The sequence below is a fragment of the Pseudophryne corroboree genome, chromosome 12 (assembly GCF_028390025.1).
Source record: "Pseudophryne corroboree isolate aPseCor3 chromosome 12, aPseCor3.hap2, whole genome shotgun sequence".
In the NCBI taxonomy this organism is placed as follows: Eukaryota; Metazoa; Chordata; class Amphibia; order Anura; family Myobatrachidae; genus Pseudophryne; species Pseudophryne corroboree.
Genome location: NC_086455.1, coordinates 27335755 through 27353345, shown reverse-complemented (window position 1 = coordinate 27353345; position 17591 = coordinate 27335755). Strand labels below are relative to the sequence as shown.

The 17591-nt window shown below is 47.9% G+C and overlaps 1 protein-coding gene across 11 annotated transcripts in view; it reads right to left on the bottom strand.

Annotated features, from left to right (window-relative positions):
• Nucleotides 1–17591, bottom strand: part of PPP2R5E (protein phosphatase 2 regulatory subunit B'epsilon) — a 211828-nt gene that overhangs the window by 65739 nt on the left and 128498 nt on the right. For all 11 annotated transcript variants that reach the window (XM_063947249.1, XM_063947248.1, XM_063947247.1 and 8 more), the window contains exon 4: nucleotides 2860–2961. In XM_063947249.1, the coding sequence (XP_063803319.1) occupies nucleotides 2860–2961 (102 nt within the window). The remainder of the gene's footprint in view (nucleotides 1–2859; nucleotides 2962–17591) is intronic.

The following is a 17591-nucleotide window of genomic DNA, read 5'->3' as shown; positions in this document are numbered from 1 at the left end:
ACACACACAGCGGCGCGCCAATATATCGGTAGACTACCGATATATTGTCCGTCGGCTGTGCAGCGGGGCCGACGCGATACGTCTGTGAACGACGGCGTTCACAGACGTATTGGCCGTACACACTGGCCGACGGACCCACCTTTAGTAAATCTAAACCGGCCAGTGTGTACCCACCTTTAGTAAATCTGCCCCTTAGTAAGTCACATAAGCCCAAAGCACCAAGAAACAGCAACATTTGATGTTCTATGAATGACGTGCTTTGTCATGGGAGTTTTGGCGTTGCATCCCAGAATTTGGAAAAAAATATAAAAATTGTGAAGACTTGATGTGCTGGAAACTCAGCTTTAAGGAGGTAAAGCACACAGATGGCCAGAGACGCTGCTTAGTATGGGCAGGGAACAGGGCAGGTAAGATCTTGGACCTACACACACACACGTTGGCGTTTTAGACTGTATTTAACGCAGGACTCAAAACAGTGTTTAGAATTTCTTTTTTGCATCATGACATTTCCAATTAAAAGCTGCTAAATGTTATTTAAATAAGCAATAACCTCTACATTCTGTTTCCCTGAAATCGGACCAAGAATATCTATAAATGGAACCATAGTCATAGATGTCCTTTTGCTACAGTATGGAAGGGAATGTAATTTGCGTTTCATTACAACATTCCGGTCACAGAGAGCTTCGTCTGGACTATACGCCGTCACCAGTGCCACTGCCATGTGGTGTCCCACAAGGTTCCATATTATCCCCCATGCTTTTTTGCAGTGTACATGCTACCAATGAATGACATAATCAGGCACGACGGCCTGGTCTACCACTGCTCTGCAGATGATACACAGCTGCACCTGTCCTTTGCTCATGGTACTGAGAACCCAACAACAATCCTAAATGGCTGTCTAGCTGATCTCCAGGAGTGGATGAGCGGCTGCTACTGAACCCTGATAAAACAGACGTCCTTATGATAGGACCCCAATATTAAAGGACAAATCTGAAGCATAGCCAACCAACTGGACTCACACTCTGGGACTCAATATTACAAACCACTGATCTTGTGTGAAATCTTGGCGTTGTACTGGATGGCAGTCTGACACTTAATCATCAGATATCAGTCACAATCAAATCCTCATTCTTTCACCCGAGGGACAAATCCAGAATCAAGCCCTTAATTCTCACTGAAGACCTGCCAAAACAAGTCATACATGCATTTTGGATAATCTCAATCAGACTACTGCAATGCCCTCTACCTTGGTCTCGCAGCAAAAGAATTACACCACTTACAGTTGGTGCAAAACGATGCTGCCAACCAGCCGCGTTCCAGCCACATAATACCCATTCTGTACTCCCTCCACTGGCTGCCTGTAAGATGATGAATCGTTTTCAAGATTGGCTTACTGACTTTCCAAGCCCTACATGACCGGGACCTAGGTATCTGAAGCAGCTTCTGATTACATACTGCCCCAGTTGATTACTATCTGGAGGCAAAGATTTTAGCAACATGGCTCCCTTTCCCACACAGTTTAAGAAGCCTTTACTCTAGAATCTTTCAAAAACAGACTCAAGCATTCCCTTAATGTCCCTTTAATAACTCCATGCTCTCTGTATTGTATGAAAACTTTTTCTATACTTCATTGTTTATGTATTACTGTATTGTGTTCAATCTGTTGAGTGCCTTGAGTGCTATTGGACAAAGCTCGCTATATAAATAAAATGATTATTAGCAACATATAAAATGTGTAACATATGTACAGATGTAGAACTCGCAATATACAGGCACTCTTCAAGATCAGCCTCGCACATCTCTTTGTAAGTTTACAACAGAAAAACTGAAACCCCTAAAACATTAGCAACACATTCCAGAGCACACTGCAACACAACAGCAATGTGTTACAGGCTGCACAGCAAGCTTTTACCCCAAATTCTAGGCTCTTCTCCAACTTACTCTCTGCTTCATATCAGAATGCAGAGAGCAAGAGTGACTGCAAAAAGAACAGACAGGTTCCGAATCATAACACCTTCTGCACAGTACAATGAGGCCATCCAGTGACTCGGCAACACGTCCGTCTCCCCCTTTCCTCTGCGGCTCTGGCCAGAGTGCCAATGTAAGTGTAGGTCTGAGTGGCATGAGAAAAGTCAGACATGAGATTTGGAAAGAGTGAAGTAGGAGTACAGTATTACTTTGGGGACTTGAATTGAGAGTAAACAGTAACGTGCAGCCCTTTTGAAGGCTGGAAGGCTACATATGGGCCGTCCTGAAGTGTATCCAGGTTGCCATCACTGCCACGGAATTCCACGGCTCGTCTGTTGCTAATGGGAGGAGACGCTGTATTGCCGAAGATGCTAGCTCCTGTCCTGCCCCTTAAAAACGTGCACTCACTTGACATGAGGCGGCTGCAGCACCCCTCTTGTACCAATCCCATATGTAGAGCTAGAGTAGCACTAAAAGGCACTGTTCCCTTGTGAGTGAAGACCGTCACATATTACTGTCACTCCATTAAAGTCTCCGAAATAAGTAACAGTCTTCAGAATTCAGCAAGAATGTCCATTTTTGATTTAGAAAACATTTTAAGTTGAGAACTTGCAGGTTACAGATCGCAGAATGTCCTTTTATAATAAAGCACGTAGTTCCCATTACAATGCAAAACTGTCCGTATGCTGAGTTTTGAAAATCATAAGCCAGTTTAGCAATGTGTTAAATTACTGATCTGATGCAATGCACCTCCCTGAGTAGAAGGAGACATCTAAACATGTTACGTGGCATCATTTTACCATGGGATGAAGACTTAACTTTCTATGCATGTACTGCATCTTGCTGGCTAAATATAGTGCGTTAACCATAGACTGCAAACAGAATCCATACCTGTAAGTGCGGCCATGACGCTTCAAGCGTGGGCTCATCTTCCTCCGGATCAAACTCATTGCTGTCACTCGGTGGGAGTGTCCTAAATATATTGCAGGATACCTGGAACATGAATATATTGAATTTGTTAGAATCAATGTACAGGAGAGAAAAAGGTCCATATGCATTTGCATTGAAGAGTGTTAACACACACACACACACACACACACACACACACACACACACACACACACACACACACACACACACACACTTTTAAAAAAGGAGCCATAAAAGCCTTTTAAGGTCACTTACAATGTATGCAGAAAGCTTTCCGGGCAATGTTTTAGTTCTACTTCCTATGCACACTGTAAAGCGACAGGATTATTAGGCCACTACATGACCTTGTTCAATGGGGGAGATTCAAATGTCTGAAAAGTCAGTTAGGAGTCTGTTTTCTCCTATCTAATAGACAGGAAAATACAGACACCCAACCGACTTTTCAAACATTTGAATCTCCCCCAATGTCTATTGGTGCTAATCATATCCTTAGCTGTATGGTAACTCCAGCTCATGCAAATGTGCAGAAACATTTTCCAGTGGAGAACAATCTTCTGTATGCGAACATGTGCTTTAAAGACAAAAATAGGATTTTGGTTACCTACCGGTAAATCCTTTTCTCGTAGTCCGGAGAGGATGCTGGGGTCCACATTAGTACCATGGGGGTAAAGACGGGTCCACCAGTAGCCATTGGCACTTTAAGAGTTTGAAAGTGTGGGCTGGCTCCTCCCTCTATGCCCCTCCTACCAGACTAAGTCTAGAAACTGTGCCCGAGGAGACGAACATCTTCGAGAGAAGGATTTAACACAGATAGTGGCGAGATTCATACCAGCTCACACATACAAGGCACGTCAAGCTAACTAGCTTGAAAAAAACTCAGCAACAGCTGAAACATTACTTACCAAGTAACAATGCAGTACATAACTAAACAAAGTTGCACTGAACCAGATAACGATTGCAGGGAAAAAAAGCGATGAGTGGGCGCCCAGCATCCTCTACGGACTACGAGAAAAGGATTTACCGGTAGGTAACCAAAATCCTATTTTCTCTTATGTCCTAGAGGTTGCTGGGGTCCATATTGTACCAAAGCTCCCAGAACGGAAGGGAGCCTCCCGCAAAACTGATTGACTGAACTTCAGATCATCAGAGGCCAAAGTATCGAACTTGTAGAACTTAGCAAACGTGTTCGACCCAGACCAAGTTGCCGCTCAGCAAAGTTGTAACGCCGAGACACCCCGGGCAGCCGCCCAGGAAGACCCCACCTTACGAGTAGAGTGGGCCTTAACAGATTTTGGACACGGCAATCCTGCCGTAGAATAAGCATGCTGGATAGTGAACCTAATCTAGCGAGATATAGTCTGCTTTGAAGCAGGACACCCAATTTTCTTGGGATCATATAGTACAAACAAAGAGTCCGATTTCCTGTGACGAGCAGTCCTCTTCACATAGATTTTCAAAGCCCTCACAACATCCAAGGAATTTGACGAAATTGAGGAGTCAGTAGCCACTGGCACCACAATAGGTTGGTTGATATGAAATGCTGACACAACCTTTGGAAGAAACTGCTGACATGTCCAGAGCTCAGCTCTATCTTCGTGGAATATCAAGTAAGGACAAAGCCCCCAATTCTGACACACGTCTAGCAGAAGCTAAAGCCAACAACGTGACCGCCTTCCATGTAAGAAATTTGACCTCAACCTCCTGTAGAGGCTCAACCCAGTCCGACTGGAGGAAGTGCAACCTACGTTAAGGTCCCAAGGCGCCGTAGGCAGTACAAAGGGAGGTTGAATGTGCAGAACTCCCTTCAAAAAGGTCTGAACCTCAGGGAGGGCAGCCAATTGTTTCTGGAAGAAAATGGACAGGGCCGAAATCTGGACCTTCACAACCTCAGGCCCATATCCACACCTGCTTGCAGGAAAAGGAGGAAACGTCCCAGTTGAAACTCCACCGTAGGAAACTTCTCGGACTCGCACCAAGAGACATATTTCTTCCAAATACAATGGTAATGCTTAGACGTTACCCCTTTCCTAGCCTGTATCAGGGTAGGAATGACCTTCCTCGGAATGCCCTTCCGAGCAAGTATCAGGCGCTCAACTTCCATGCCGTCAAACGTAGCCACGGTAAATCTTGATAGCCGAACGGCCCCTGCTGCAGCAGGTCCTCCCGAAGAGGAAGAGGCCTCGGCCCTTCCTGCAAGAGATTCAGAAGGTCCGCGTACCAAGCCCACCTTGGCCAGTCTGGAGCAATAAGGATTGCTTGAACTCTTGTTCTCCTTACGAGCTTTAGAACTCTCGGAATGAGTGGAAGTGGTGGAAACACGTACACCGACTGGAACATCCACGGAGACACCAGGGCATCAACTGCCACTGCTTGTGGGTCCCTCGACCTGGAACAATAGCGTTGAAGCTTCTTGTTGAGACGAGAGGCCATCATATCTATTTGGGGTAACCCCCAAAGGCCTGTTATTTCCTTGAATACCTCCGGATGGAGACCCCACTCCCCTGGATGGAGATCGTGTCTGCTGAGGAAGTCTGCTTCCCAGTTGTCCACTTCCGGAATGAAGATTGCTGAGAGCGCCAACGAGTCTTTTTGCCCAGAGGATGATTCTTGTTACCTCTGACATTGCAGCTCTGGTCTTCGTTCCGCCCTGTTGGTTTATGTAAGCCACTGTCGTTACATTGTTCGACTGTACTTGAATGGCCCGATCTCTTAGAAGATGGGCCGCCTGAAGAAGACAGTTGTTGACGGCTCTTAGTTCCCGGAGGTTGATCGGCAGGCCGGCTTCCAGACTTGACCACCTTCCTTGGAAGGTTTACCCTTGAGTGACTGCGCCCCAGCCCCGAAGGCTCGCATTCGTGGTTAGAAGGACCCAGTCCTGAATCCCGAACCTGCGGCCCTCCAGAAGGTGAGGCAATTAGAGCCACCAGAGGAGTGAAATCCTGGCCTTTGGCGACAGACGAATTCTCTGGTGCATGTGGAGATGAGATCCTGACCACTTGTCCAGGAGATCCAGTTGGAAGGCCCGAGCACGGTACCTTCCGTACTGGAGAGCCTCGTAAGAGGCCACCATCTTTCCCAAAAGGCGAAAGCATTGATTAACCGACACCCGGGCTGGCTTCAGGACATCCCGAACTATTGTTTGTATCACAATCGCCTTTTCCTGCGGAAGAAACACCCTCTGCACTTCTGTGTCGAGGATCATCCCCAGAAAAGACAACCTCTGGGTTGGTTCCAAATGTGATTTTGGAAGGTTCAGAATCCAACCGAGAAGTCTGAGTAGGTGGGTTGTGAAAACAATGGACTGCAACAGCTTCTCCTTGGATGATGCCTTTATCAGCAGATCGTCTAGATATGGAATGATGTTCACCCCCTGTTTGCGGAGGAGAATCATCATCTCTGCCTTCACCTTGTTGAACACCCTCGGTGCTGTTGAGAGGCCGAATGGCAAGGCCTGGAACTGGAAATGACAGTCCAGTAATGTGAAAAGGAGATAAGCCTGATGCGGCAGCCAAATCGGAATGTGGAGGTACGCATCCTTGATATCCAGGGATACCAGGAATTCCCCATCTTCCAAACCTGATATCACTGCCCAGAGAGACTCCATTTTTAACTTGAACTCCTTTAGAAAGGGGTTCAGTGATTTTAGGTTCAGAATAAGGCCTGACCGAACCATCCGGTTTCCGTACCACGAAAAGGTTCGAATAGTAACCTGTGGTTTGCAAATGAGGAGGAACTGGCACAATGACCTGTGCCTCCACTAACTTCTGGACAGCCCCTTGTAGGACAGTTCTGTCTGCCAGTAGAACTGGCAAACCAGATTAGAAAAATCGGTGAGGAGGGAGATTCTGAAATAACAGCCTGTATCCCTGGGACACAATATCTATCACCCAGGGATCCAGGCCGGACGATACCCAGACGTGACTGAAGTGTCCGAGTCTCGCTCCCACTGGCCCCACGGTCATGCGGAGGACTTTGGCGTACCTGAATCAGACTTTTGTTCCTGGGAACCTGCAGTAGCAGGTTTCTTGGATTTAACTCGACCTCCCCTAAAGAAGGTATTGGACGGTTTGGCCTTTCTAGGCTTGTTAGGCCGAAAGGACTGTGATGCAGATGGAGAGAAGGATTTCTTCGGAGCAGGTGCAGCTGAGGGAAGAAACGGAGACTTACCCGCTGTAGCCGTGGATATCCACGCATCCAAAGCTTCCCCAAAGAGAGACGGACCTGTATAGGGTAGGGACTCCACACTCTTTCTGGATTCCGCGTCGGCCGACCACTGGCGCAGCCACAGTCCCCCGACAAGCTGAAACAGACATGGAAGAGAATCCCACAGCCATGGAACCCAGGTCTTTCATGGATTCTACCATAAAACCTGCTGAATCGTGAATGTTACGCAAAAACAATTCAACATCACCCTTATCCATCATATCCAAATCCTCAAGTAAGGTGCCTGACCACTTTACTATAGCTTTTGCAATCCATGCACTAGCAATTGTGGGACGTAATATGGCCCCCCGAAGCAGTGTACATTGATTTAAGTGTATTATCAATTTTACGATCAGCCGACTCCTTTAAGGCGGTAGGTCCCGGAAGAGGTAAAACCACCTTTTTTAGAGTCTGGACACAGATGCGTCAACAATTGGCGGGTTTTCCCATTTTTTTTCTATCCTCCTCAGGGAAAGGGAACGCCACCTGGACCCTTTAGGGATCTGGAATTTTTTCTCGGGTTTTCCCATGCTCTCTCAAATATAGCATTTAATTCCTTTGACGCAGGGAAGGTTAGCGAGGCTTTCTTATTTTCAGTGAAAAAAGCCTCCTCAACCTGCTCAGGTGTGGTATCATTAATATTCAACACATCCCTGATAGCCGCTATCATCAACTGCACCCCCTTTGCAAGAGAGGCAGACCCCCGCAACACATCCCCATTACCGTCTGTGGTGTAAGAATCGGTATCCGTGTCATCTTGCATGACATGAACAAGAGCACATTTGTGGGGGTATATAGCGGAGCGTCCTGAGGTACCAGAATCGGGCCATACTGCCATAGAGTTCTGTAATACCTGGATTGCAGATTCATTACTTGCAACCCTGTCTGAAATCTGAGAAATCCAAGATTTGATAGAGGAAAACCACTCAGGTTCCCTTGCTGGAATCTGTGCTAAACCAGTGCTATCCTGATTACGTAGAATGGGATCATCCTGGGAGGACATATCCTCCGCAGCATATGACACAGTGTCCGTGGACATATCTAAAGGAGACCACCAAACACTTCACACACACACAGGGGAAGGCAGACAGAGTTTCCCCCCCAAGAATGGCAAGAGAGACACAGAGATTGGAGCCAACCCACACACAGCGCTTCTAACCAAAGGGAGACCCCTTGTCAGCGCTGACTGTGCACCTTAATAGGATACACAGTCGTATTGCAGCAGCCCCCCCCCCCCCTCTACAACCCCCTGGTACCATTTACAGATAGCTGGAGTTGCTGTGGAGGCACCGGTTTCTCCTGATCAGCGCTGTGCAGGTCCGCTCTGAGAAGCTCTGCCCCCAAAATGGTGCTGTCTTCCCGCTCTTCCACTGATTATACTGGCCTGAGGATTGAGTGTTGGCTGAGATCCGAGGACCCCGACAGGCTTTGGGACCAGTGTAGGGTGTAGCGCTGGCTCAGGGTGCCCCTCACACCGCCGCACCATGTACCACTGAGCCTCCCGGAGCGCAGTTAATACTACACTCCTACCCTGCTGCCGCCACCATCACACCGACCCCTCGCTTGCTAGGGGGGTTGGTGTCTCACTCGCCACCGATTCTTCAGCTCTGTAAGGGGGTGGCGGCATGCTGCTGGGGCGAGCGATCCCCTGTGGCAGGGAGCGATCTGACCACTCAGGAGCTCAGTGTCCTCTCAGCGGAGTAAGTGGCTCAGACCCCGCAGGACGGACACTACCCCCCCCCCCCCTTAGTCCCACGAAGCAGGGAGGCTGTTGCCAGCAGCCTCCCTGTAAAATAATAAACTCTAAATAAAACTTTTCTAGGGAAAGTCAGGAGAGCTCCCCTAGCTGTGACCAGCTCCTCGGGCACATTTTCTAAACTGAGTCTGGTAGGAGGTGCATAGAGGGAGGAGCCAGCCCACACTCTCAAACTTAAAGTGCCAATGGCTCCTGGTGGAGCCGTCTATACCCCCATGGTACTAACGTGGACCCCAGCATCCTCTAGGACGCAAGAGAAACACAGATAGATGTTTCTCTAGAAGACACTGAAGACACTGCAATAAAAGCATAACTGCAGCAGAACATTACCATCAGCTTTTATGTAGACAAACCAACATTATCTGAACCACCAAAGAATATTACACCCCAGCATCACTGTCGCAGACACACACACACTCTGTTAGATGACAAGTTACCTGCCAGTACGCTTTGGAATATGGCGGAACCCGGAGCACTCAAAGGATATTCACATGAATACAGCCATGGGTCACAGAGCTGAAAATGCGCCATTCTAGGCTCTGTACCACCAGTTGTTGTTATTATACAGATGGAGCCATTTTAATCTTGGCCTTTAATAGAATTAAGTGAGCCAGGGCAGTCGGACTTAATCCCCTGCTGTATTGTTCTCTCTGTATTGTATTGCAGCTGAGAACAATAGATGAAGGGTTTATGCTAATACACCATGGTGTGCCTAGGTGCAGCAGAAAAGCCACGATGAGCGTTGCTCCATCTGTAGATAACTTTCTGGTATCTGGAGGGCATGCATCAGAGCATATTGCAGGACTCTATGCGGACATATCTCACCAGAAGAACCATTCAGAAACTGGACTTTCTTGCCAAACAATTTTGCCCAGATCTACCTACTTACTGTACCCATACACTGCAATGCGCTTAGTGTGATTCAACACACACATGGAAATGATGCAACCACCTGGTGAGCACATCAGGCAGTTCATTTGGGATGCGGTCAAGATCCCGCCGGACGGAATCCTGGCGGTCGGAATACAGACACCGGAATCCCGACATATTCTCCCTCTGAGGGTGTCCACGACACCCATAGAGGGAGAATAAATTAGTGTGTCGAGCGTAGCGAGGCACCGTGCCCGCAGTGTGGCGAGCACAGCGAGCCCTCGAGGGGCTGCATTGTGCTCGCCCCCCCTGTTGGGTTTGTGCCGGTCGGGATTCCGGTGTCGGGATTCTGACCGCCGGCATCCCGTCCGGCGGGATTACGTACTGATCCCGTTCATTCTTGATTAGGCTTCATACATTTGGGTGGTGGTGGTGGGGGGGGCGATTCAATTGTGGCGTGCGCCCTCTGCTGGGTGTCTAGTGTAGCTGTTCAGTTGTTTTTCCAATCAGACGCCCATTAGCTATGGCAGAGGTGCGAGCAAAAAAAAAGTTTTAAAAAAATAAGATTTTACTTACCGATAAATCTATTTCTCGTAGTCCGTAGTGGATGCTGGGACTCAGTCAGGACCATGGGGAATAGCGGCTCCGCAGGAGACAGGGCACAAAATTTAAAAGTTTGACCACTAGGTGGTGTGTACTGGCTCCTCCCCCTATGACCCTCCTCCAAGCCTCAGTTAGGTACTGTGCCCGGACGAGCGTACACAATAAGGAAGGATTTTGAATCCCGGGTAAGACTCATACCAGCCACACCAATCACACCGTACAACTTGTGATCTGAACCCAGTTAACAGTATGACAAACGTAGGAGCCTCTGAACAGACTGCTCACAACAATAACAACCCGATTTTTTTGTAACAATAACTATGTACAAGTATTGCAGACAATCCGCACTTGGGATGGGCGCCCAGCATCCACTACGGACTACGAGAAATAGATTTATCGGTAAGTAAAATCTTATTTTCTCTGACGTCCTAGTGGATGCTGGGACTCCGTCAGGACCATGGGGATTATACCAAAGCTCCCAAACGGGCGGGAGAGTGCGGATGACTCTGCAGCACCGAATGAGAGAACTCCAGGTCCTCCTTAGCCAGGGTATCAAATTTGTAGAATTTTACAAACGTGTTCTCCCCTGACCACGTAGCTGCTCGGCAGAGTTGTAATGCCGAGACCCCTCGGGCAGCCGCCCAAGATGAGCCCACCTTCCTTGTGGAATGGGCCTTGACAGATTTAGGCTGTGGCAGGCCTGCCACAGAATGTGCAAGTTGAATTGTGCTACAAATCCAACGAGCAATCGTCTGCTTAGAAACAGGAGCACCCAGCTTGTTGGGTGCATACAGTATAAACAGCGAGTCAGATTTTCTGACTCCAGCCGTCCTTGAAATATATATTTTCAATGCTCTGACAACGTCCAGCAACTTGGAATCCTCCAAATCGCTAGTAGCCGCAGGCACCACAATAGGCTGGTTCAGGTGAAACGCTGAAACCACCTTAGGCAGAAAGTGAGGACGCGTCCGCAGTTCTGCCCTGTCCGAATGGAAAATCAGATATGGGCTTTTATACGATAAAGCCGCCAATTCTGACACTCTCCTGGCTGAAGCCAGGGCCAGTAGCATGGTTACTTTCCATGTAAGATATTTCAAATCCACCGATTTGAGTGGCTCAAACCAATGGGATTTGAGAAAATCCAAAACTACATTAAGATCCCACGGTGCCACTGGGGGCACAACCGGGGGCTGTATATGTAGTACTCCTTTTACAAAAGTCTGGACTTCAGGAACTGAAGCCAATTCTTTCTGGAAGAAAATCGACAGGGCCGAAATATGAACCTTAATGGACCCTAATTTGAGGCCCATAGACAATCCTGTTTGCAGGAAATGTAGGAATCGACCCAGTTGAAATTCCTCCGTCGGGGCCTTCCTGGCCTCACACCACGCAACATATTTTCTCCAAATGCGGTGATAATGTTGTGCAGTCACCTCCTTCCTGGCTTTTACCAGGGTAGGGATGACCTCTTCCGGAATGCCTTTTTCCCTTAGGATTCGGCGTTCAACCGCCATGCCGTCAAACGCAGCCGCGGTAAGTCTTGGAATAGACACGGTCCCTGCTGAAGCAGGTCCCGTCTTAGAGGTAGAGGCCACGGATCTTCCGTGAGCATCTCCTGAAGTTCCGGGTACCAAGTTCTTCTTGGCCAATCCGGAGCCACGAGTATCGTTTACTCCCCTTTGCCGTATAATTCTCAGTACTTTTGGTATGAGAGGCAGAGGAGGAAACACATACACTGACTGGTACACCCATGGTGTTACCAGAGCGTCTACAGCTATTGCCTGAGGGTCTCTTGACCTGGCGCAATACCTGTCCAGTTTTTTGTTGAGGCGGGACGCCATCATGTCCACCATTGGTCTTTCCCAATGGACCACAATCATGTGGAAGACTTCTGGATGAAGACCCCACTCTCCCGGGTGCAGATCGTGTCTGCTGAGGAAGTCTGCTTCCCAGTTGTCCACTCCCGGGATGAACACAGCTGACAGTGCTAACACATGATTTTCTGCCCAGCGGAGAATCCTTGCAGCTTCTGCCATTGCCCTCCTGCTTCTTGTGCCGCCCTGTCTGTTTACGTGGGCGACTGCCGTGATGTTGTCCGACTGAATCAACACCTGCTGACCCTGAAGCAGAGGTTTTGCCAGGCTTAGAGCATTGTAGATTGCTCTTAGCTCCAGTATATTTATGTGAAGAGACGTCTCCAGGCTTGACCACACGCCCTGGAAGTTTCTTCCCTGTGTGACCGCTCCCCAGCCTCTCAGGCTGGCATCCGTGGTCACTAGGACCCAGTTCTGTATGCCGAATCTGCGGCCCTCTAACAGATGAGCACTCTGCAACCACCATAGCAGAGACACTCTTGTCCTTGTGGACAATTTTATCCGCTGATGCATCTGCAGATGCGATCCGGACCATTTGTCCAGCAGATCCCACTGAAAAGTTCGTGCATGGAATCTGCCGAATGGAATCGCTTCGTAAGAAGCTACCATTTTTCCCAGGACTCTTGTGCATTGATGCACAGATACTTTTCCTGGTTTTAGGAGGTTCCTGACTAGATCGGATAACTCCCTGGCTTTCTCCTCCGGAAGAAATACCTTTTTCTGAACAGTGTCCAGAATCATCCCTAGGAACAACAGACGTGTCGTCGGGATCAGTTGGGATTTTGGAAAATTCAGAATCCACCCGTGTTGTTGGAGCACTACTTGGGTTAGTGCTACTCCGACCTCCAGCTGTTCTCTGGATCTTGCCCTTATCAGGAGATCGTCCAAGTAAGGGATAATTAAGACGCCTTCTCTTCGATGAAGGATCATCATTTCGGCCATTACCTTGGTAAAGACCTGGGGTGCCGTGGACAATCCAAACGGCAGCGTCTGAAACTGATAATGACAGTTTTGGACCACGAACCTGAGGTACCCTTGGTGTGAAGGACAAATTGGAACATGAAGGTAAGCATCCTTGATGTCCAAGGACACCATAAAATCCCCTTCTTCCAGATTCACTATCACTGCTCTGAGTGACTCCATCTTGAACTTGAATTTTTGTATGTACAGGTTCAGAGATTTTAGATTTAGAATCGGTCTTACCGAGCCGTCCGGCTTCGGTACCACAAATAGCGTGGAGTAATACCCCTGTCCCTGTTGTAGGAGGGGTACCTTGACTATCACCTGCTGAGAATACAGCTTGTGAATGGCCTCCAATACCGTCGCCCTGTCGGAGGGAGACGTTGGCAAAGCAGACTTTAGGAAACGGCGAGGAGGGGACTTCTCGAATTCCAACCTGTAACCCTGAGATACTACCTGCAGGATCCAGGGGTCCACCTGCGAGTGAGCCCACTGTGCGCTGAAATGTTTGAGGCGACCCCCCACCGCCCCTGAGTCTGCTTGTCCATATGTCGTTTGGAATCCGCATCACCTGACCACTGGCGCGTCCATAAACTTCTTCTGGCAGATATGGACATCGCACTTACTCTTGATGCCAGAGTGCAAATATCTCTCTGTGCATCTCGCATATAAAGAAATGCATCCTTTAACTGCTCTATAGTCAGTAAAATACTGTCCCTATCCAGGGTATCAATATTTTCAGACAGTGACTCCGACCAAGCCACGCCAGCACTGCACATCCAGGCTGAGGCGATTGCTGGTCTCAGTATAACACCCGTATGTGTGTATATACTTTTTAATGTATTCTCCAGCCTCCTATCAGCTGGATCCTTGAGGGCGGCCGTATCAGGAGACGGTAACGCCACTTGCTTTGATAAGCGTGTGAGCGCCTTATCCACCCTAGGAGGTGTTTCCCAGCGCGCCCTAACCTCTGGCGGGAAAGGGTATATTGCCAATAACTTCTTTGAAATTAGCAGTTTTCTATCTGGGGTAACCCACGCTTCATCACACACTTCATTCAGTTCCTCTGATTCAGGAAAAACTATCGGTAGTTTTTTCACACCCCACATAATACCCCTTTTTGTGGTACTTGCAGTATCAGAGATATGCAAAGCCTCCTTCATTGCCGTGATCATATAACGTGTGGCCCTACTGGAAAATACGTTTGTTTCTTCACCGTCGACACTGGATTCAGTGTCAGTGTCTGGGTCTGTGTCGACCGACTGAGGTAAAGGGCGTTTTACAGCCCCTGACGGTGTCTGAGACGCCTGGACAGGTACTAACTGGTTTGCCGGCTGTCTCATGTCGTCAACCGACTTTTGTAGCGTGCTGACACTATCCCGTAATTCCATAAACAAAGCCATCCATTCTGGTGTCGACTCCCTAGGGGGTGACATCACCATTACAGGCAATTGCTCCGCCTCCACGCCAACATCGTCCTCATACATGTCGACACACACGTACCGACACACAGCAGACACACAGGGAATGCTCTGATAGAAGACAGGACCCCACTAGCCCTTTGGGGAGACAGAGGGAGAGTTTGCCAGCACACACCCAAGCGCTATAAATATATATAGGGACAACCTTAATAAGTGTGTTCCCTTTATAGCAGCTCAAATATTATAAATATCGCCAATAAGTGCCCCCCCTCTCTGTTTTTACCCTGTTTCTGTAGTGCAGTGCAGGGGAGAGTCCTGGGAGCCTTCCTCGCAGCGGAGCTGGGCAGGAAAATGGCGCTGTGTGCTGAGGAGAATAGGCCCCCCCCCCTTTTCGGCGGGCTTCTTCTCCCGGTTTTTTTGGAACCTGGCAGGGGTTAAATACATCCATATAGCCCCAGGGGCTATATGTGATATATTTTAGCCAGAATAGGTATATTACATTGCTGCCCAGGGCGCCCCCCCCAGCGCCCTGCACCCTCAGTGACCGCTGGTGTGAAGTGTGCGGAGAGCAATGGCGCACAGCTGCAGTGCTGTGCGCTACCTCATGAAGACTGAGACGTCTTCTGCCGCCGGTTTCTGGACCTCTTCTCTATTCGGCATCTGCAAGGGGGTCGGCGGCGCGGCTCCGGTGACCCATCCAGGCTGTACCTGTGATCGTCCCTCTGGAGCTAGTGTCCAGTAGCCTAAGAAGCAAATCCATCCTGCACGTAGGTGAGTTCACTTCTTCTCCCCTAAGTCCCTCGTTGCAGTGAGCCTGTTGCCAGCAGGACTCACTGAAAATAAAAAACCTAACAAACTTTTTCTAAGCAGCTCTTTAGGAGAGCCACCTAGATTGCACCCTGCTCGGACGGGCACAAAAACCTAACTGAGGCTTGGAGGAGGGTCATAGGGGGAGGAGCCAGTACACACCACCTAGTGGTCAAACTTTTAAATTTTGTGCCCTGTCTCCTGCGGAGCCGCTATTCCCCATGGTCCTGACGGAGTCCCAGCATCCACTAGGACGTCAGAGAAATACGTAATTTGGGCACCCAAACCAGGACTTTAGACGCCCAATCAAGATCTTTACACAGGTACCCGGAGCTGATCTAAAAACAACTCAATAGCTCTGATAGATGACCATTCGTATACACACCTAGTAGTGCGCCACAATTGAACAGCCCCCATACGGTTCATTCTAGCACCCTGCACCTGTTACAACCCATGCAGTTCCTCTTACCTGCCTGGGGTGTCGCTCTCTGCTATGTTGCTTCTAGCACACTCTGGTCTGTATCTGAGATACAGAACAGATTGTGCTAGAAGCACCAGAGCAGAGAGCGAACCCCAAGGCAGGAAAGAGGAACGGCAGGTGTTGTGATAGATCCAGGGTGCTAAAATGAACACGAATACAGGTAGACCGACTGTATATCTGGCACAGTCCCCCCTGCAATGCTAAGCCCATCTGGCTGAGAACATTAAGCCGATCATGAGTTGTCAGATCTAGAAGATGACTTCCAAGTTGTATTCCACAGCCTTTGATATACTGCAAGAATAGTTACTTTTATTTTAAAACACTCCAGAAATGGCAGAGCATGGAGTAACTGTTTGCTCAGCAGTTTTAGATCCAGAGCTGGAATGCAGATCCTCAGCCACACTTGAACTGAAGGGCTTTTCAGTTTCGAAACACACACTTGAAAATATTCAGTAGCAGGATGTGAAAACATCAAAACAGTTGTGATTCTTTAGTTACCTATCCTGATTGATCTAGGTGCATATTATTAGAAAAAACCTGAAAGAATAACATTATAAAATCAATACATTTGGCACTTGCACAGTCACACTTCCTGGATCACTTATTAAAATCTTTTACAGACAAACCAGAGTTCAAGCGTCTGAAACACAAAGATGGGCAATGCCCAGGAGCTAATCAAATGCAAGCACACATTCTTTCCCGTAGCCCAATGGACTAAATTCTTTAGAAAAAAAAAAGGGACAACCTACGTTTGACTCCCTAAAAACTCACAGCAACTACATTAGTTGTCTGCTAAAACAAAGAATTTTAAAATCTTCCCCTCAGCACAGAGTTACTTCAGTCCACAATAAATACTGGGAAAGGTCAAAGTTTCACCTCCTTTTTTTTTATTTTTTAAAGCTACTCATGGACAGCCAGGACTGTTTTTCAGCATTGAGTTGCAAGCAACTAAACCAATTTCCTAATATGGATACACACAACAGATCAATCTGGTTCATGGGTAGACTAGCAGCTACATACACAAATACCAACTGCATTAATTTACTAACAATAATATATCAAAGACTGATTGTGGCCCATCAACGGACACATGGCATACTGATTTTGGGACTACTACAAAGCAATGTGAAGACCAGTTTGCCATTATCACTAGCAATAAATAGATCTGGGTATCTAGATGACCACTCCACTAACTGTATACCTGATGTGCACAGGGTACACTTGCAGTTCAGCACCCCATCCCCACTTCTAACACCAATTGCTCTGGCATAGAAGGCAGCAAGGTTCATAAATTCAGTGAAAACTACATCTGAGGATTTCCTCACGGTCAATAATAAACTATCACAGGACAGTGTGTGTGCGCGCGCATTTGTGTGTATATATATATATATATATATATATATATATATAGATACATATTTTGTATGTTTGTGTAGGGGCGCACTCACCAGACTTCAGAGATCAGCAAATTAATTTCATAGTGAACACGAGAGTAGAATCAGCCCATAAACGTTTGTTTTCACACAGACCTTTGTCAAAGACCGAAAAGTCGATGGGCTTATTATACTCTCCTGTTCACTCTGAAATAAATTTGCTCTGAAGTCTGCCTCAGGCGGTCTGAAAGGTGTATTATATGTGCCTCCACCCAAGCTAAGTGTAAACTTTAGGCTCGCCTGGGTAAGCCTGTTGTTAATTAGGCATGAATGTGGTGTTCCTTA